The 16063-nt window shown below is 39.9% G+C and overlaps 1 protein-coding gene across 6 annotated transcripts in view; it reads left to right on the top strand.

Moving 5' to 3' along the window:
- The window catches only part of EPS15 (epidermal growth factor receptor pathway substrate 15), a 162125-nt gene that overhangs the window by 118235 nt on the left and 27827 nt on the right, over positions 1–16063 (top strand). For 5 of the 6 annotated variants that reach the window (XM_021941474.2, XM_021941493.2, XM_021941482.2 and 2 more), the window contains 7 exons: positions 1728–1889; positions 3092–3289; positions 5304–5507; positions 7849–7962; positions 8856–8946; positions 10421–10456; positions 12217–12350. In XM_021941474.2, the coding sequence (XP_021797166.1) occupies positions 1728–1889; positions 3092–3289; positions 5304–5507; positions 7849–7962; positions 8856–8946; positions 10421–10456; positions 12217–12350 (939 nt within the window). The remainder of the gene's footprint in view (positions 1–1727; positions 1890–3091; positions 3290–5303; positions 5508–7848; positions 7963–8855; positions 8947–10420; positions 10457–12216; positions 12351–16063) is intronic. The other variant, XM_021941483.2, reaches the window with a different exon arrangement.

Below are 16063 nucleotides of genomic sequence, written 5' to 3'. Positions count from 1 at the left end.
CACCTCCTGCTGACACATACTTTGGAGATACTAATCCCTGAGCCACTGCGCCTGGCTTTTTAAAAATTTCTGTAGTTCTTGTTATTAAACATGAGGTCTGGTATGTACATGGATGAATAAATGATATAACATTTTCAAAATGGTTCATCCTTTTTTGTTTTGTTTTAAGAAATCTTTTCCTACACTGAGATCTGCATTTCTTCTACACATTTTAAAGTTAGCCTTTTATATTCAGGTCCATAATTTACCTGGAATTAATTTTTCCTTTTTTTTTTTTTTTTTTTCGAGACAGTGTCTCACTTTGTTGCCCAGTCTGGGCATGCTATGGCATGATCACAGCTTACTGCAGCCTTGACCTCCTGGGCTCAAGAGATCCTCCCACCTCAGCCTCCCGAGTAGCTGGGACCACCGGCACGTGCTACCACATCCAGCTAATTTTTTTTTTTTTTTTTGAGATGGAGTTTTGCTCTTGTTGCCCAGCCTGGAGTGCAATGCATGATCTCGGCTCACTGCAACGTCTGCCTCCTGGGTTCAAGCGATTCTCCTGCCTCAAGCCTCCCAAGTAGCTGGGATTATAGGCATGTGCCACCACGCCTGGACGCCAGGCTAATTTTTTTTTTTTTTTCATTTTTAGTAGAGATGAGGTTTCTCCATGTTGGTCAGGCTGGTCTTGAACTCCTGACCTCACATGATCCGCCTGCCTCGGCCTCCCAAAGTGCTGTGCAGTGAGCCACTGCATCCAGCCCATGTCTGGCTAATTTTTAAATATTTGTAGCGACAGATCTCATTATGTTGCCCAGGCTGATCTCAAACTCCTGGGCTCAAGCAATCCTCCTGCCTCAGCCTCCCGAAGTGCTGAGATTACAAGCGTGAACCATCCCACTTGACCTATAATTAATTTTTCTGTTTGCTGTCATTTAGAGATTCACTTGAAATTTTTTTTGCCATATGGGTATGCCTGGCATCATTTGCTGAATATTATTTTTTTTAGAGATGGGATCTTGCTCTGTTGCCTAAGCTAGAGTGCAGTGGCGTGATCAGAATTCACTGCAGCCTCGAACTCCTGAACTCAGGCAATCCTCACACTTCTGCCTTCCAAGTAGCTGGGACTACAGGCATATGCCATTGCACCCAGCTACAATTCAGGGTTTTGAGTAGAGGAGTGACATGATCTGATACAGGTTTTTAACGGTAGCTGATGTGCTGAAATTCACTGAAAGGTAGCATGAGTGAAAGTAGGAATACCAATTAGAAGGCAAGAGAGAGATAAGAATGACTTGGACCAAGTTTGGAAAAGGTGGTCAGTTTCTGGATATATTTTAAAGAAGGTTGCAACAGGATTTGCTGACAGATTAGAGATGAGAGGTGAAAGAAAGAGTCCAAGAAGATGCCTTGTGGGGTTTTTTTGACCAGAGAATCTGAGAGGGGAAAGATTGAGCTTAAAACAGATTTGTGGGGAAATTCCAGGAGTTCTATTTTCAACATGTTAGCAAAGCCCATCACACGTCCAAGGACAGATTTGAGTTAGCAAATTGAATATCTAAATTTGGATTCTAAGAAAGATGTCCTCAAGTAAAGATTGTATTTAAAGCTGTTAAGTACCCTAGTCTCATCAACACAATATACTCAATAAGACTTTATTCTTTCTTGAGGCAGATTTAAAATTACTAACTTAACCCTCCCCTACCCACAAAGAAAATAAATATATTAATTTTCTTGGATTTTAGGATCTTCAAGATGAAGTTCAAAGGGAGAATACTAATCTGCAAAAACTACAGGCCCAGAAACAGCAGGTACAGGAACTCCTTGATGAACTGGATGAGCAGAAAGCCCAGCTGGAGGAGCAACTCAAGGAAGTCAGAAAGAAATGTGCTGAGGAGGCCCAACTGGTAATGTCTGGCTATTTCCTGCTGCCTGCATCTATACGTTAGTTGCTTTTCCTGGCTTAAGATGAAAACATTCTCTACTTTTTGTTATTGGTGGTGGTAGTTGGCAATCTAGTCAGCATTTGGGTTCATGGGGGCGATGGAGCAAGGTTCATACAAAAATTACAGGCCTTCTTTAGAGGAAATAGGGCAGTTAATGAACTGGTTTTCCAAATTTTTGTTAGAAAATATGTACCTATACCTTCAACTCTCCTCTATCCCTCCACCAGTTAGCCTTCTCTATGAAAACCATACATCAAAAAACATCATAATTGGCCGGGCACAGTGGCTCACACCTGTAATCCCAGCAGTTTGGGAGTCTGGGGCGGGGGAAATTGCTGGAGCCCAGGAGTTGGAGACCGGCCTGGGAAACATGGAGAAATCCTACCTCTACAAAAAATATGAAAGGTGGCTGGGCGCAGTGGCTCATGCCTGTAATCCCAGCACCTTGGGAGGCCGAGGCGGGCAGATCATGAGGTCAGGAGATCGAGACCACGGTGAAACCCGTCTCTACTAAAATTACAAAAAATTAGCCGGGCGCGGTGGCGGGCGCCTATAGTCCCAGCTACTCAGGAGGCTGAGCCAGGAGAATGGCTTGAACCCGGGAGGTGGAGCTTGCAGTGAGCCGAGATCACACCACTGCACTCCAGCCTGGGCAACAGAGCAAGACTCCGTCTCAAAAAAAAAAAATTTTTTTTTTGAAAGCCAGGTGTGGTGGCCCACATCTGTAATCCCACTTACTTGAGAGGCTAAGGTGAGAGGATCACCTGAGCCTGGGAAAGTTGAGCCTGAAGTGAGCTGTGATCGTGCCACTGCATTCCAGCCTGGGTGACAGAGTGAGACTGTCTGAAAGAAATAAAACAACAACAACAATAAAACACCATAATAGGCCTACGTATGGCTGGGCATGCTCCTATAGTCCCACCTACTCAGGAGGATCACTTGAGCCCAGGAGTTTGAATCCAGCCTGGGCAACATAGCAAGACTCTCTCTCTCTCAAAAATTAAATAAATTATTTGCTATTGCTGTCAAAAACAAACAAACAAACAAAAACCCCACCAAAATAGTAAAGTAAACTAAACAAATAAATGTATTGCATTTTGGAACATTTCAGTGACATCTCTTCTTTTAATCCCTATTTCTTCTCATTCACTTTCACATTATAGATCTCTTCTCTGAAAGCTGAATTAACTAGTCAGGAATCACAGATCTCCACTTATGAAGAAGAATTGGCAAAAGCTAGAGAAGAGCTGAGCCGTCTACAGCAGGAAACAGCAGAATTGGAGGAGAGTGTAGAGTCAGGGAAGGCTCAACTGGAACCTCTTCAGCAGCACCTACAAGATTCACAACAGGAAATTAGTTCAGTAAGTCTTTGTAAAGCAAGAAATATACTCAAATGGATCCTCTGTATCCTTTAGTCAGTTATACTTTCCAACTTCTGCTCCTTCAACCTCTTGCCTAGTTTACTGTTCATTTTTCAGTCATTTTATACAATAGGTTTTTGTTGTTGTTGTTACCTGTTGTATATTGAAACTATCATACATCTTGTATGTCTATCTGATGATTATCATTGGAGTAGTGATTAAGAGTGTGGACTTTGTGGCTGGATGGTCTAGGTTTAAGTACTGGTCTGCCACTTACTAGCTAAATCACCTTAGTATCAGATTCTTCATCTTCAAAATTGGAGGATTAATAAATACCCTACCCCTTAAGGCTACTATGAGGATTAATGAGGCAAAGCCTGTAAGACATTTTAGCATGGTGCTTGGTATATAAATGCTCAATAAGTGTTGCTTATTTTATAAACAATAACCTAGTTTCTTCTGTTTTGTGATTCTAATTTTGAATTCACATTTACTAATTTGGAAACTTGTTTCTTAAGGAAATTGTTCCTTCTGTAGATAAATGTGCAGTGTTATAGTTGGTCTTATGTATAGATCCTTTGCTTTTTTATTTCCAGGTTTCCCTACATGAAGACTAATGTTTTAATGAATGATGAGATAGTTAGGGCTGGGCATTGTGGCCCATGCCTGTAATCTCAGCACTTTGGGAGGGTGAGGCAGCGGATCACTTGAGGCCGGGATTTTGAGACCATCCCTGCCAACATGACCAAACTCTGTTTCTACTAAAAGATACAAAAATTAGCTGGACATGGTGGTACCTGCCTGTAATCCCAGCTGCTTGGGAGGCTGAGGCACGAGAATCCCTTGAGCCTGGGAGGCTGAGGTTGCATTGAGCTCAGATCACACCACTGCACTCCACCCTGGGCAACAGAGTGAGAATCTGTCTCAAAAAATAAAAACTAAAAAAAAAAAAAAAGGATGATTAGACAGAAACACAGAGATCATGGAGTCCATTTCTTTCATTATGAATTTGAAAAAATTAAAGCCAAGGAAGTTCAAGTAACTTTCTCATGGTTACATATCCTTGAAAAGGGCTACATCTGAAATCCAGTTCTTCTAAAATCCAGTCCAGTGTGCTCAGTTATTACAGAATGAAGTCCTTCACTTTTGTGCTTCCTTACCCCCTGTTATCTGGCAGCTGAGTACCTACCTACTCATTCATCATGCAAGATATACCTTAAATTCTTATTTCTTTATGGTATTTTCTGCATTCTGCTTTTGTTGGACTTTGTATTTCTATTATAGCAGTAATAAGATTTTTCCCTGCATATTTGCTTATATGTCTGTCTCTCCTAGCAGACTGATGGTTTTGGTCCAGGAACTTACACATTTTAAAAAATCCCTATCATTTAGCACAGTTCTTGTCCTAATGTAGGTACTCAATAAACAGGTAACCTGAAAGAGTTGTAGTGAGAATGCTGCCAGATGAATGGGTATTCTTTAAACCGTTTCCTTTTTTTGAATTTCTTTTAAAAAAGGAATACTTATTGTCAGAAATTACTGAATCCTTCCTCTAAGTCATGTAGCATTCCCAGAGGATTCTTCTTAAAGGAAACAAATGTATCCTAGACCAAGTCTATGGGTATAACCATTTTTATTTTATTTATTTTTTTGAGGCAGGGTCTCATTCTGTCACTCTGGAGTGTAGTGGTATGATCATGGCTCACTGCAGCCTTGACCTCTGGGCTCAAGTGATTCTCCCTTCTCAGCCTCCTGAGTAACTGGGACTACAGGTGCACTCCACCGTGCCCAGCTAATTTTTATATTTCTTGTAGAAATGAGGTTTCGCCGTGTTGCTCAGGCTGGTCTTGAACTCCTGGGCTGAAGCAGTCCTCCTGCCTCAGTTTCCCAAAGTGTTGAGATTATAGGCAAGAGCTGCCACACCTAGCCCGTCAGGAAGTGGAGGAGGGCATTTTTATGTTACATGTCTTTTGAGTAATAAATTCTGTTCTGTATTCCCGCTTTGTGTTGGCAGATGCAAATGAAACTGATGGAAATGAAAGATTTGGAAAATCATAATAATACGTTAAATTGGTGCAGTAGCCCACACAGCATTCTTGTAAATGGAGCTACAGATTATTGCAGCCTCAGCACCAGCAGCAGTGAAACAGCCAACCTTAATGAACATGCTGAAGGCCAGAGCAACCTAGAGTCTGAGCCCATACACCAGGAATCTCCAGTGAGTCTAATACTTTCGTAACTTTCATAATCAACTTCCTTGTGCAGATCCAAGTTTCATTGGCATTATATCTAATATAAATACATGGCCTTGCCTCATGTGAGAACAATTGAGATTTCCTTTTTAGAGGCAGAGAGTGAGTCCTAATCCAAACAATTGTACATTTTAACTAGTATAGTATAAAAAGATAACTTCAGCTGTTTTTTTTTTTTTTTTTTTTTTTTTTTGGAGACGGAGTTTTGCTCTTGTTGCCCAGGCTAGAGTGCAGTGGCGTGATCTTGGCTTACTGCAGCCTCCGCCTCTCGGGTTCAAGTGATTCTCCTGCCTCAGCCTCCTGAGTAGCTGGGATTACAGTCTTATGCCACCACACCCAGCTAATGTTTTGTATTTTAAGTAGAGATGGGGTTTCATCATGTTGGCCAGCCTGGTTTTGAATTCCTGACCTCAAGTGACCCACCTGCCTTGGCCTCCCAAAGTGCAGGGATTACAGGCATGAGCCACCATGCCCAGCCAGCTAATTTATTTTTTATAGAGCCTGTTTTTAAAAACACTTGTTCCGTAGAGTAAAACTTTTTTTTAAGTACCTCACCCAAAACTATAATAATTTTTATTACATAGTGTTAAGGACATTCATTTACCAATTATTTGGAGAGTACCAACTATGTGCGAGAGTGCTGTATTACATAAGAGCTACAGAGACAAGAGACCTCAATCTTTCCTCCAAGCAGCGTATAGTGTAGTAGTGTAACACTGTGTTAGAGGGCTGTGCTAAAGGAAGCACAGAATTTTTAGATCGGACAGTTTGGAGGGGATTCATAAAGATTTTGTTGGAAAAAGCTTTGCAAGTGAGCTTTGACAAGTGAGAAAGGGTTAAGCAAAGAAGAGGAGGATACATTCCTGCCAGAGAAAACAGTATTAGTATAGGTACAAGGTGGAAGAATACATGCAGCACAGAATCTTGAGAAGTTCTGAAGGATATCTTGTGATGATGGAGAGGGTATTGGTAAGAGATGAGGCGCTCCTAGTAGGCATCTGCATTACCTCTGGTGCTTATCAAAGTATAGGTGATTCCCCAAACTTGCTGAACTAGTTTCTGGGATAGAGCCAGATACATGTATTTTAAAAACACATTCTATGGGTGATTGTCATGTGCACCTGGATAAAAATGACCACTTTTAGGTCAGAAAGTGAGAAATTTAGATTCATCTTAAAGCTTTGGGGGATTTATCCTACTACAGTGAACAGCCATTGAAGAATTTTGAGCAAGAAGTGATGTGATTAACTTTTAGAAATGTGGAAAACGAATTAGAGAGTAAGACTGTAGAAGGGATAATAAGAATAGAAGTTTGAGAGGTATTAAAAGTGAAAAGTTAACAGACTCGATTTTATTTACACAGTACAGTCGCGTATGGATTATACAATATTCTTTCAATTACAAAAGGCAGATTACTAGGTTATCCTTCAAATAGATAAGGGTGGTATAAAATAGATATTGCCCCTGCTATTTTTTTTTTTTTTTTTTTTTTTGAGACTGAGTCTCGCTCTGTGGGCCAGGCTGAAGTGCAGTGGCGCAGTCTCGGCTCACTGCAACCTCTGCCTCCCAAGTTCAAGCTGTTCTCCTGCCTCATCCTCCTGAGTAGCTGGGAATACAGATGCGTGCCACCACGCCTGGCTAATTTTTTGCATTTTTAGTAGAGACGGGGTTTCACCGTGTTAGCCAGGATGGTCTCCATCTCCTGACCTCGTGATCTGCCTGCCTCGGCCTCCCATAGCATTGGGATTACAGGCGTGAGCCACCGCACCCAGTCTGCCCCTACTGCTTCTTAAGTCTTTCACCCAGTCGTCTAAATGAAGAAGACAATGGGAAGCCATTGAAGAATTTTAACCAGAAGGGTCATGATCACATCCAAATCTTAGAGCTATTAGTTTGGCTACAATAAGGAGAAGAGATTGGAAATGCACGTATTGCAGGCAGGAAAGCAGTTGGAAGGAAGACTGCTATAGTAATTGGAACCAAAGATAATAGTACTGTAAGTGACTGCTAGTGACAGTGAGGATGGAGAAGAAGGCAAGGATTTGAAAAAGAGGTAAGAGGTAGACTGAGCAAGACTTGGAGTCTTATTCTAACTGAGGATTAAAGATGACCTGAAGGTTTCTGACATGAATGACTTTGATGCTTGATGACACCATTTCCCTAAAAAAGATTATAGAAGGAGGAATTATTTGATGAATATGTTCTAGTTGTCTTTTTATTTTTAAATAATTTTTGGTTATCTTTAGTCAGTTGTCTCTGCCAACTCAAAAAGTATATTGTTAATCTACTTGCATTAATATTTTGTAGGCAAGAAGTAGTCCTGAACTACTGCCTTCTGGTGTGACTGATGAAAATGAGGTGACTACAGCTGTTACTGAAAAAGTTTGTTCTGAACTCGATAATAACAGACATTCAAAAGAGGTAAAAATAATTTTATATTAACATTGGAGACTCATAAGGGTGGAAGGACAGGAGGAGGTGAATTATCAGACATTACTTAATGGGTACAATATACATTATTCAGATGACAGATACATCAAAAGCCCCGACTTTACCATTAGGCAATATAGTGATGTAACAGAATTCCACTTGGACCCCTTGACTTTATACATATAAAATAAATAAATAATAAATAAATGTTCTTAATAGCTGGATGTGGTGGCAAGTGCCTGTAGTCCCAACTACTCAGGAGGCTGAAGTAGGTGGATTGCTTGAGCCTGAGCTGGTGGCACTAGGCAACAGAGAGAGACCTTATCTCTAAAAATTAAATGATATATTTTAAAAATGTCCTTATCACTGTTTTCCTTAGATGAATTATACACTATTTTAGGTGAAGGAAAGAGAAACGTGTTAAATGTACTTTATGACTAGAGAAATATTTGTTACATTACCATCAGTTGATTTTTCTTTTGTTTTCGAGACTAAGTTTCACTTTGTCGCCCAGGCTTGAGTGCAGTGGCGCGATCTCGGCTCACTGCAACCTCCACCTCCCAGGTTCAAGCGATTTTCCTGCCTCAGCCTCCCAAGTAGCTGGGACTACAGGCATGTGCCACCACGCCCAGCTAATTTTTGTATTTTTGGTAGAGACAGGGTTTCACCATGTTGGCCAGGATGGTCTCTCTCTCTTGACCTTGTGATCCGCCCACATCAGCCTCCCAAAGTGCTGGGATTACACGTGTGAGCCACTGTGCCCGGCCCATCAGTTGATTTTTCAAAGCATGTATATGACCTGAATATATGTTATTTTATTTTAAAATGTTACCTTTTAAAACTTTGGTTTCTAAAAAAAATTTTTAATTAAAAATTATTTTTAGGAAGATCCATTTAATGTAGACTCAAGTTCGCTGACAGATCCAGTTGCAGATACAAACTTGGATTTTTTCCAGTCTGATCCTTTCGTTGGCAGTAAGTACTCTTTTTTTTTTCTTATAGTTTTGCCCAAAAAAAGGCTTTGTAATATATAAACTAAGGATTAAGGCTTTGGTTTCAATAGCCTACCAACTCAGTCTGTCACCCAGGCTGGAGTGCAGTGGCACAATCTCGGCTCACTGCAACCTCCACCTCCTGGGTTCAAGCAATTCTCCTGTCTCAACCTCTTGAGTACCTGGGGCTACAGGCGCCCACCACCACACCCGGCTAACTTTATGTATGTATGTATGTATGTATGTATGTATGTATGTATGTATGTATTTAGAGATGGAGTCTCGCTCTTCTGCCAGGCTGGAGTGCAGTGGCACAATCTTGACTCACTGCAACCTCTGCCTCCCGGATTCAAGTGATTCTCCTGCCTCAGCCTCCCGAGTAGTTGGGATTACGGGCGCCTGCCACCACACCCAGCTAATTTTTGTATTTTTAGTAGAGGCGGGGTTTCACCATGTTGGCCAGGATGGTCTCCATCTCTTGACCTCATGATCTGCCTACTTTGGCCTCCCAAAGTGCTGGGATTACAGGCGTGAGCCACCACGTCCGGCCTAATTTTTGTATTTTTAGTAGAGACTGGGTTTCACCATTTTGACCAGGCTGGTCTTGAACTCCTGACCTCAGGTGATCCACCTGCCTCAGCCTTCTAAAGTGCTGGGATTACAGGCGTGAGCCACTGCGCCTGGCCTGCTTTGTATTTTCCTGCTGACTAATGTTGAATATCTTTCTAGATGCTTATTGGCCATTTGTATGTCTTCTTTGGAAAAGTGTTTATTCAATTTTGGTGAAGTCCAATTATCTATTTTTTCTTCTATCACTTGTGCTTTTGGTGTCATCTACGAAACTATTACCTTAGTCACAAAGATTTAATGCTCTCTTTGTCTAAGAGTTTTATAGTTTTGCTGTTACAGTTAGATCTTTGATCCATTTTGAGTTTATTTTTGTATGTGATGTGAGATAGGGGTCAAGCTTCATTCTTTTGCATGTGGATATCCAGTTGTCCTAACACCATTTGTTGAAAAGACTGTCCTTTGTCCATTTTGTGTTCTTGATACTCTTTTCAAAAATCAAATGACCATAAATGTAAGGATTTATTTCTGGACTCTTCAGTCCTGTAAGAATTTTTTTTTTTTTTCCCGCTTCAGTAAAGCTCAGTATCTTTATTTCTGAACTGGTGATAACAACACCCTCCCAGTACTCTTGTGAAGAGTAGAGGTTTTGTTAGTAAAATTTTTGCTGTAATGTCTTCCCCTCCATCTGTAACCTCAACTTGTGATCAAGGTAAGTATAGTTGGCTGTACATTTAATAAGGTCAATGACATTCCTTATTTTATCTACTTTGAAGTGAAGTTATTGAAATAAACTTTGCTTTGCTTTTGTTTTAAAGTTACCCTTTAAGTAACGGTGTCATCACAGTAAATACTGTTATTTGGATTTCTTTCTGTTTATTTTATCACAGGTGATCCTTTCAAGGATGATCCTTTTGGAAAAATCGGTCAGTATCTTACTGAGTTTCATCTTAGCTTTCATTCATTTCCGCTTGATAATAAACTTATGTTATTTGGGTCTGAAACTGAAGCCCCAGTAAGATACTCTATGTGCCTGGCATTTTCAGAAAGAAAGTAGTAAATTCTTGAGATTTTGCTTAATAAATTGTTGCTTTACTTTTACTTCTCCTTTTTTTTTTTTTTTTTCCTGGTGTTTTTTGTTTCTGAGACAAGGTCTTATTCTGTCACCCAGGCTGCAATGCAGTGGTGTGATCATGGCTCACTGCAGCCTTGACTTCCTGGGCTCAACTAGTCCTCCTGCCTCAGCCTCCTGAGTACCTAGGTCTACAGGCTCATGCCAGCACACCTGACTGATTTTTTTAAAAAATTTTTGTGGAGACAGGGTCTCACTGTGTTGCCCAGGTTGATCTTAAACTCCTGGGCTCAAGCAGTCCTCCTACCTCAGCCTCCCAAAGTGCTGCGATTACAGATAGGCATGAGCCACTATGCCCAGTAGCTTTACTTTTTTTAAAATGGCATTAGTGTTTAGACTTTGGTGCTTTTAATATTTATTCTGATTCCTCCTTACTAACTAAAGGTTTGGTGAACATAATGATCTATACTACTTCGGGATTTAGAATGTAATTTTGTTTTCCTATGATTATAGCCCACACATGTGATTAGAGGAAGAGGATCTTGAAGAATTACTAAAACATCAGGCTTTTTAAGATACTCTTTTTCTGGGAATTTTCATTAGAATAATGCAAATCTTGTTTACTGTTTAGTTTTTGCATCCCAAACCTGTTCTAAACTATTGGCTGTTAGCTTTGAGCTCAGAGAGAAAAATACATTTAGAAGTTTTTATTGTGTTTTCTTTAGTTATGATAGCGTAGAATAAGGAAACTTAAAATTGGATCCCTTGAAATTATATGTTAATTTAAAAAAATAAGTTTATTAGGTGAAAGGTTCTATATATTATCAAAATTGCAAAGGAGTCTGTGAAATAAAAAATAGCTTAGATTCTACAGCATTTCAAACTGTCTTTTTGGGGGTTTTTTTGAGACAGTCTTGCTCTGTTGCCCAGGCTAGAGTACAAGTAGTGTGATCTTAACTCACTGCAACCTCCACCTCCCATGCTGAAGCAATTATTCTCATGCCTCAGCCTCCTGAATAGCTGGGATTACAGGCGCGCACCACCACGCCTGGCTAATTTTTGTGTTTTTAGTAGAGGCAGGGTTTCACCATGTTAGCCAGGCTGGTGTTAAACTCCTGAGCTCAAGTGATCCATCCACCTCAACCTACCAAAATGCTGGAATTACAGGTGTAAGCCACTGCACCCAGCCCAAACTGTCTTTTTGTTTGTTGATTTTTGTTGGTTTGTTTTTGAGACAGGGTCTCACTGTCACCCAGGCTGGAGTAGAGTGGCAGGTCTTTGCTCACTGCAGCCTCTGCCTCCCATGTTCAAGTGATTCTCCCACCTTAGCCTCCTGAGTAGCTGGGACTGTAGGTGCGTACCACCACTCCTGGCTAATTTTTGTATTTTTTAGTAGAGAGGAGGTTTTGCCATGTTGGCCAGGCTGGTCTTGAACTCCTGATCTCAAGTGATCTGCCTGCCTCAGCCTCCCAAAGTGGTGGGATTACAGGTGTGAGCCACTGCACCTGGCCCCAAACTATCTTTTAATTAAGGCACTGATCATACCTTCAAGTGATGGGAAATTTAGTGCAATAATTTTTTTTTGTCTCTTATATTCATGCCTTATTTTTTTAGATCCATTTGGTGGTGATCCTTTCAAAGGTTCAGATCCATTTGCATCAGACTGTTTCTTCAGGCAATCTACTGATCCTTTTGCCACTTCAAGCACTGACCCTTTCAGTGCAGCCAACAATAGCAATATTACATCGGTAAGTGGGAGAATTAAAAACTGTTAAGTTAAATGGATACGTGTCCTAAGCAAGTTTCTTGAAATACATAGTGATGAAAGAACCCTCATTTAGATTACTTCTAATGGGCCATATAAGAATTTCAGTCGCATCCCAATTCATTTAGTTTTTGGTTCAGACTGGTATTTCATAGTTTGGTTACCCACTGGAATTAACTGGAATGACTAAACAGGGTCCAAAAGTGATGTTCATCTTTCAAGAGACTAAATCTTATCCTATTGAGGATACTAACAATGATTGGAAATTTATAAGCCAATCTTATATAAAACTTTTCTGAAATGTTTGGTATATTACTGAAATAATGAAAATTACTTTAAAAGAACTTTAGAAAAATAAAATCATTTATGTTATTTCATAGACACATCTGGAATGTTAATTCTGCAAAGTACAAATTCTTATTAAATGTCAAGCTCTCTTGAGAACATACATACCTACACAATCACTATTTAATAACCACATGCCTGATCCAGGTACTGGTGTGTGCTTTACATTCGTTGTTTCTAATATTTACATCAATTTTGCAAAGTAGGTGTTGATATCCCTATTTTAAAAATAAGGACACTGGGATTAGAAAAATTAACATGTTTAAGGTCCTATAGCTAGTTGCTCTTTTATCTGGAGGCTTTAAAAAAATCTTCATATTGTGGATATTTAGAAATACTTAAACGAGAATAATGTAATGAAATATTTTAACAAGCTTTCATGCATCCATTACCCAATGTCAATAATTAGGAATGGTTTTGCTGGTTTTTGGTTTTGCTTTTTAATTTGTGTTTTAAGACTTCGTTTTTGAGACGGGTGGTTTCACGTCTGTAGGTAAACTGAACCTATACAGGACCAGTTAATTGAGAGGCATTTGAAGCAAAAATTTTATCTTCTAGTACTCTTAGATTAAGAATTTTTCCTTTAAAATGTAATTGATTATTTTAAAGATAATAGATTTTGTATTATTGAAAGTTGCTTCTTTTTTATATTCAGTAAAGAGCTGCCTGGCTAAGAACTGCTATTTTCCATTGAATGAAAACTGGACAGATACCTTCGTAACTGAATATTTTTGGTTTCCCCGGGCTACCAGATACTCTGTTTTCCTATAGCGCTTAGTTTGCAGTGTGGACCCATTTGCCAAATTCTTCTAAAGTTGCTGCTACCGGAATTCTTCTCTTCTTAACCTTCTTATTCTAGCCTCTCATTCTCCTATGATCTAAAGAGCAAGAAAGCTAAATCAGCTCTTCTAATTTAAAAATGAATACATTCCTCTTGTCCTGTCCCCCATGAGATTTTTCTACCGTTTGTTTTACTGACTTTTTGTTCCCAGTTTTCTACAGGTATATTGTCCTTGCTTACAGCTTGTAATTTCACCATTCAAAACAAAACAAAAAACCAAATTGGCAATATTATAATAGCTGCAGCTTATCTAATTTCCTCTATGTGCCAGGGATGGTGCCAAGCTCTTTATATGCATTGTCTCGTTTAATTTTCACAGTAATCGTATGAGGTTTACATATGTTAAGTTGAGGCCAGGTGTGGTGGCTCCCACCTCTAATTCCAGCACTTTAGGAGGCCAAGGCAGGAGGATCACTTGAGGCAAGTAGTTCACAATCAGCCTGGACAACAAAGCGAGACACTGTCTCTACAAAAAAATTAAAATATTAGTCAGGTGTGATAGCATGCACCTATAATCCCAGCTACTTGAGAGACTGAGGTGGGAGGATTGTGTGAGCTAAGGAAGTCAAGGCAACAGTGAGCCATGATTGCACTACAGCACTCCAGCTTGGGTGACAGAGTGAGATCTTGTCTCAATTTAAAAAAAAAAAAAAAAGATTAAGTTGGTAGTAAGTTAATTAGTGGTAGAACTAGACTCAAACTCTGTTCTGTGTAACCAAAATCTAAGATTTTCACCAATACAATCTAGAAATTTTTTAAAAATTGGCCCTGCTAAACTCCCCAGGTATCAAACTGACATAGAGTTTTGTGGCCGCTTGTTCCTTCATGGGCTGCACAATCTGTCCTGTTCCCCTTGCTATCCTGACGGCCTTTTACGGTGGTTGCACAGTGTATGATGAAGGACTAGAAACTAAATCTGACACACATGTAGACATGCCCTTTCCCTTTCTCCTTGTGATGGCAAATCAAATCTGTAAGCTGTTGTTTAAAACACAGCCTGTTAGTTTTTCTTTCTCTCAAAGAGAGGAAGTAATAATACAGGTTGAGCACCCCAAATCCGAAATGCGCCAGTAAACATTTCCTGAGTATCATGTCAGCACTCAAAAGGTTTCAGACTTTGGAGCCTTTCACATTTTCAAATTATGGATGTTGACTTGGTAAATAGAACACAAATATTCCAAAATCTGAAAAAACCCAACATCCAAAATACTTTTTGTCCCAAGCATTTCTGATAAGGGATGCTCAGCCTGTCCTTGGTGACTTGTTATGTCAGTGACCTTCTCTTACACTGGTGTTATGACTATCATATTAGGAAACATGGAAAGTTATCTCGCTATATAGACCAGTATAAGTTTTTCTTTAATTGCTGTTTATTCCGCAGATATCTAAGTTAGTGTGCTAGTTGTATAATATAATTGGCATCAGTTAATACTGTCATTACTTTTTATCATTCATAGTTTTCATTTCTAAAAACTTCATTAGTATTCTTTCTGCTAGTAGTTTTAATGGATTGTTTTATAAAGAGAGAAGGTTAGTCCCAGTTAACATTACCTTTCTCTACAATTAAATTTTTTTATTTATTTTATTTATTTATTTATTTTTGAGACGGAGTCTCGCTCTGTCGCCCAGGCTGGAGTGCAGTGGCTGGATCTCAGCTCACTGCAAGCTCCGCCTGCCGGGTTTACGCCATTCTCCTGCCTCAGCCTCCCGAGTAGCTGGGACTACATTAGGTGGGACTACAGGTGCCCGCCACCTCGCCCGGCTAGTTTTTTGTATTCTTTAGTAGAGACAGGGTTTCACCATGTTAGCCAGGATGGTCTTGATCTCCTGACCTTGTGATCCACCCGTCTCAGCCTCCCAAAGTGCTGGGATTACAGGCTTGAGCCACCGCGCCCGGCCTACATTTTTTTTTAACTTGGAAATTTATACATTAAGCTCTGGCAGTATTATTTGACATTTATTTGTAATATCCAACTTCTTGATAATTGGAAATAGAGTCTGTAATACAAATGACATTGATAATCAAGCATCAGAGTTGCATATAAATGTTCAGAAACTCTTTTCACACTCTTTTCACCTGTTTGCCAAGTCTTTCAGCTAGCCCCTTAAAAAGAGCCTGGTGCCAGAAAGAGGAAATTCAGTTATCTTCCTAAATATGCAATTTGTTTGACTATGATTAAAAACTAAAGTATAAAGTAGGAAGACAGTTAAAAGCCAGAATCTCTGGCATCTGGTAACATCCTCACCTTTAGCAAGATCAGTTGCTCTTGATCCCAGACTTTTACATAGCTTATTATTGAAAGCAGCAGGATCTTTTTAGCAAAAAGCTATCTTTGTGTATGTGTGCGTGTGTGTGTGTGTATGTGTGTACATGTGTTTTCTCTCTGAGGGTCAGAATGCAGAATTATTTTTAGATAACAATTAGAAAATAGAAATTAACGGCCGGGCGCGGTGGCTCACGCCTGTAATCCCAGCACTTTGGGAGGCCGAGGCGGGCGGATCACAAGGTC

Source organism: Papio anubis, chromosome 1, assembly GCF_008728515.1.
Source record: "Papio anubis isolate 15944 chromosome 1, Panubis1.0, whole genome shotgun sequence".
NCBI classification, from domain to species: domain Eukaryota; kingdom Metazoa; phylum Chordata; class Mammalia; order Primates; family Cercopithecidae; genus Papio; species Papio anubis.
The sequence above is the reverse complement of the archived record's forward strand: the minus strand, read 5'-3'. Positions and strand labels throughout refer to the sequence as shown.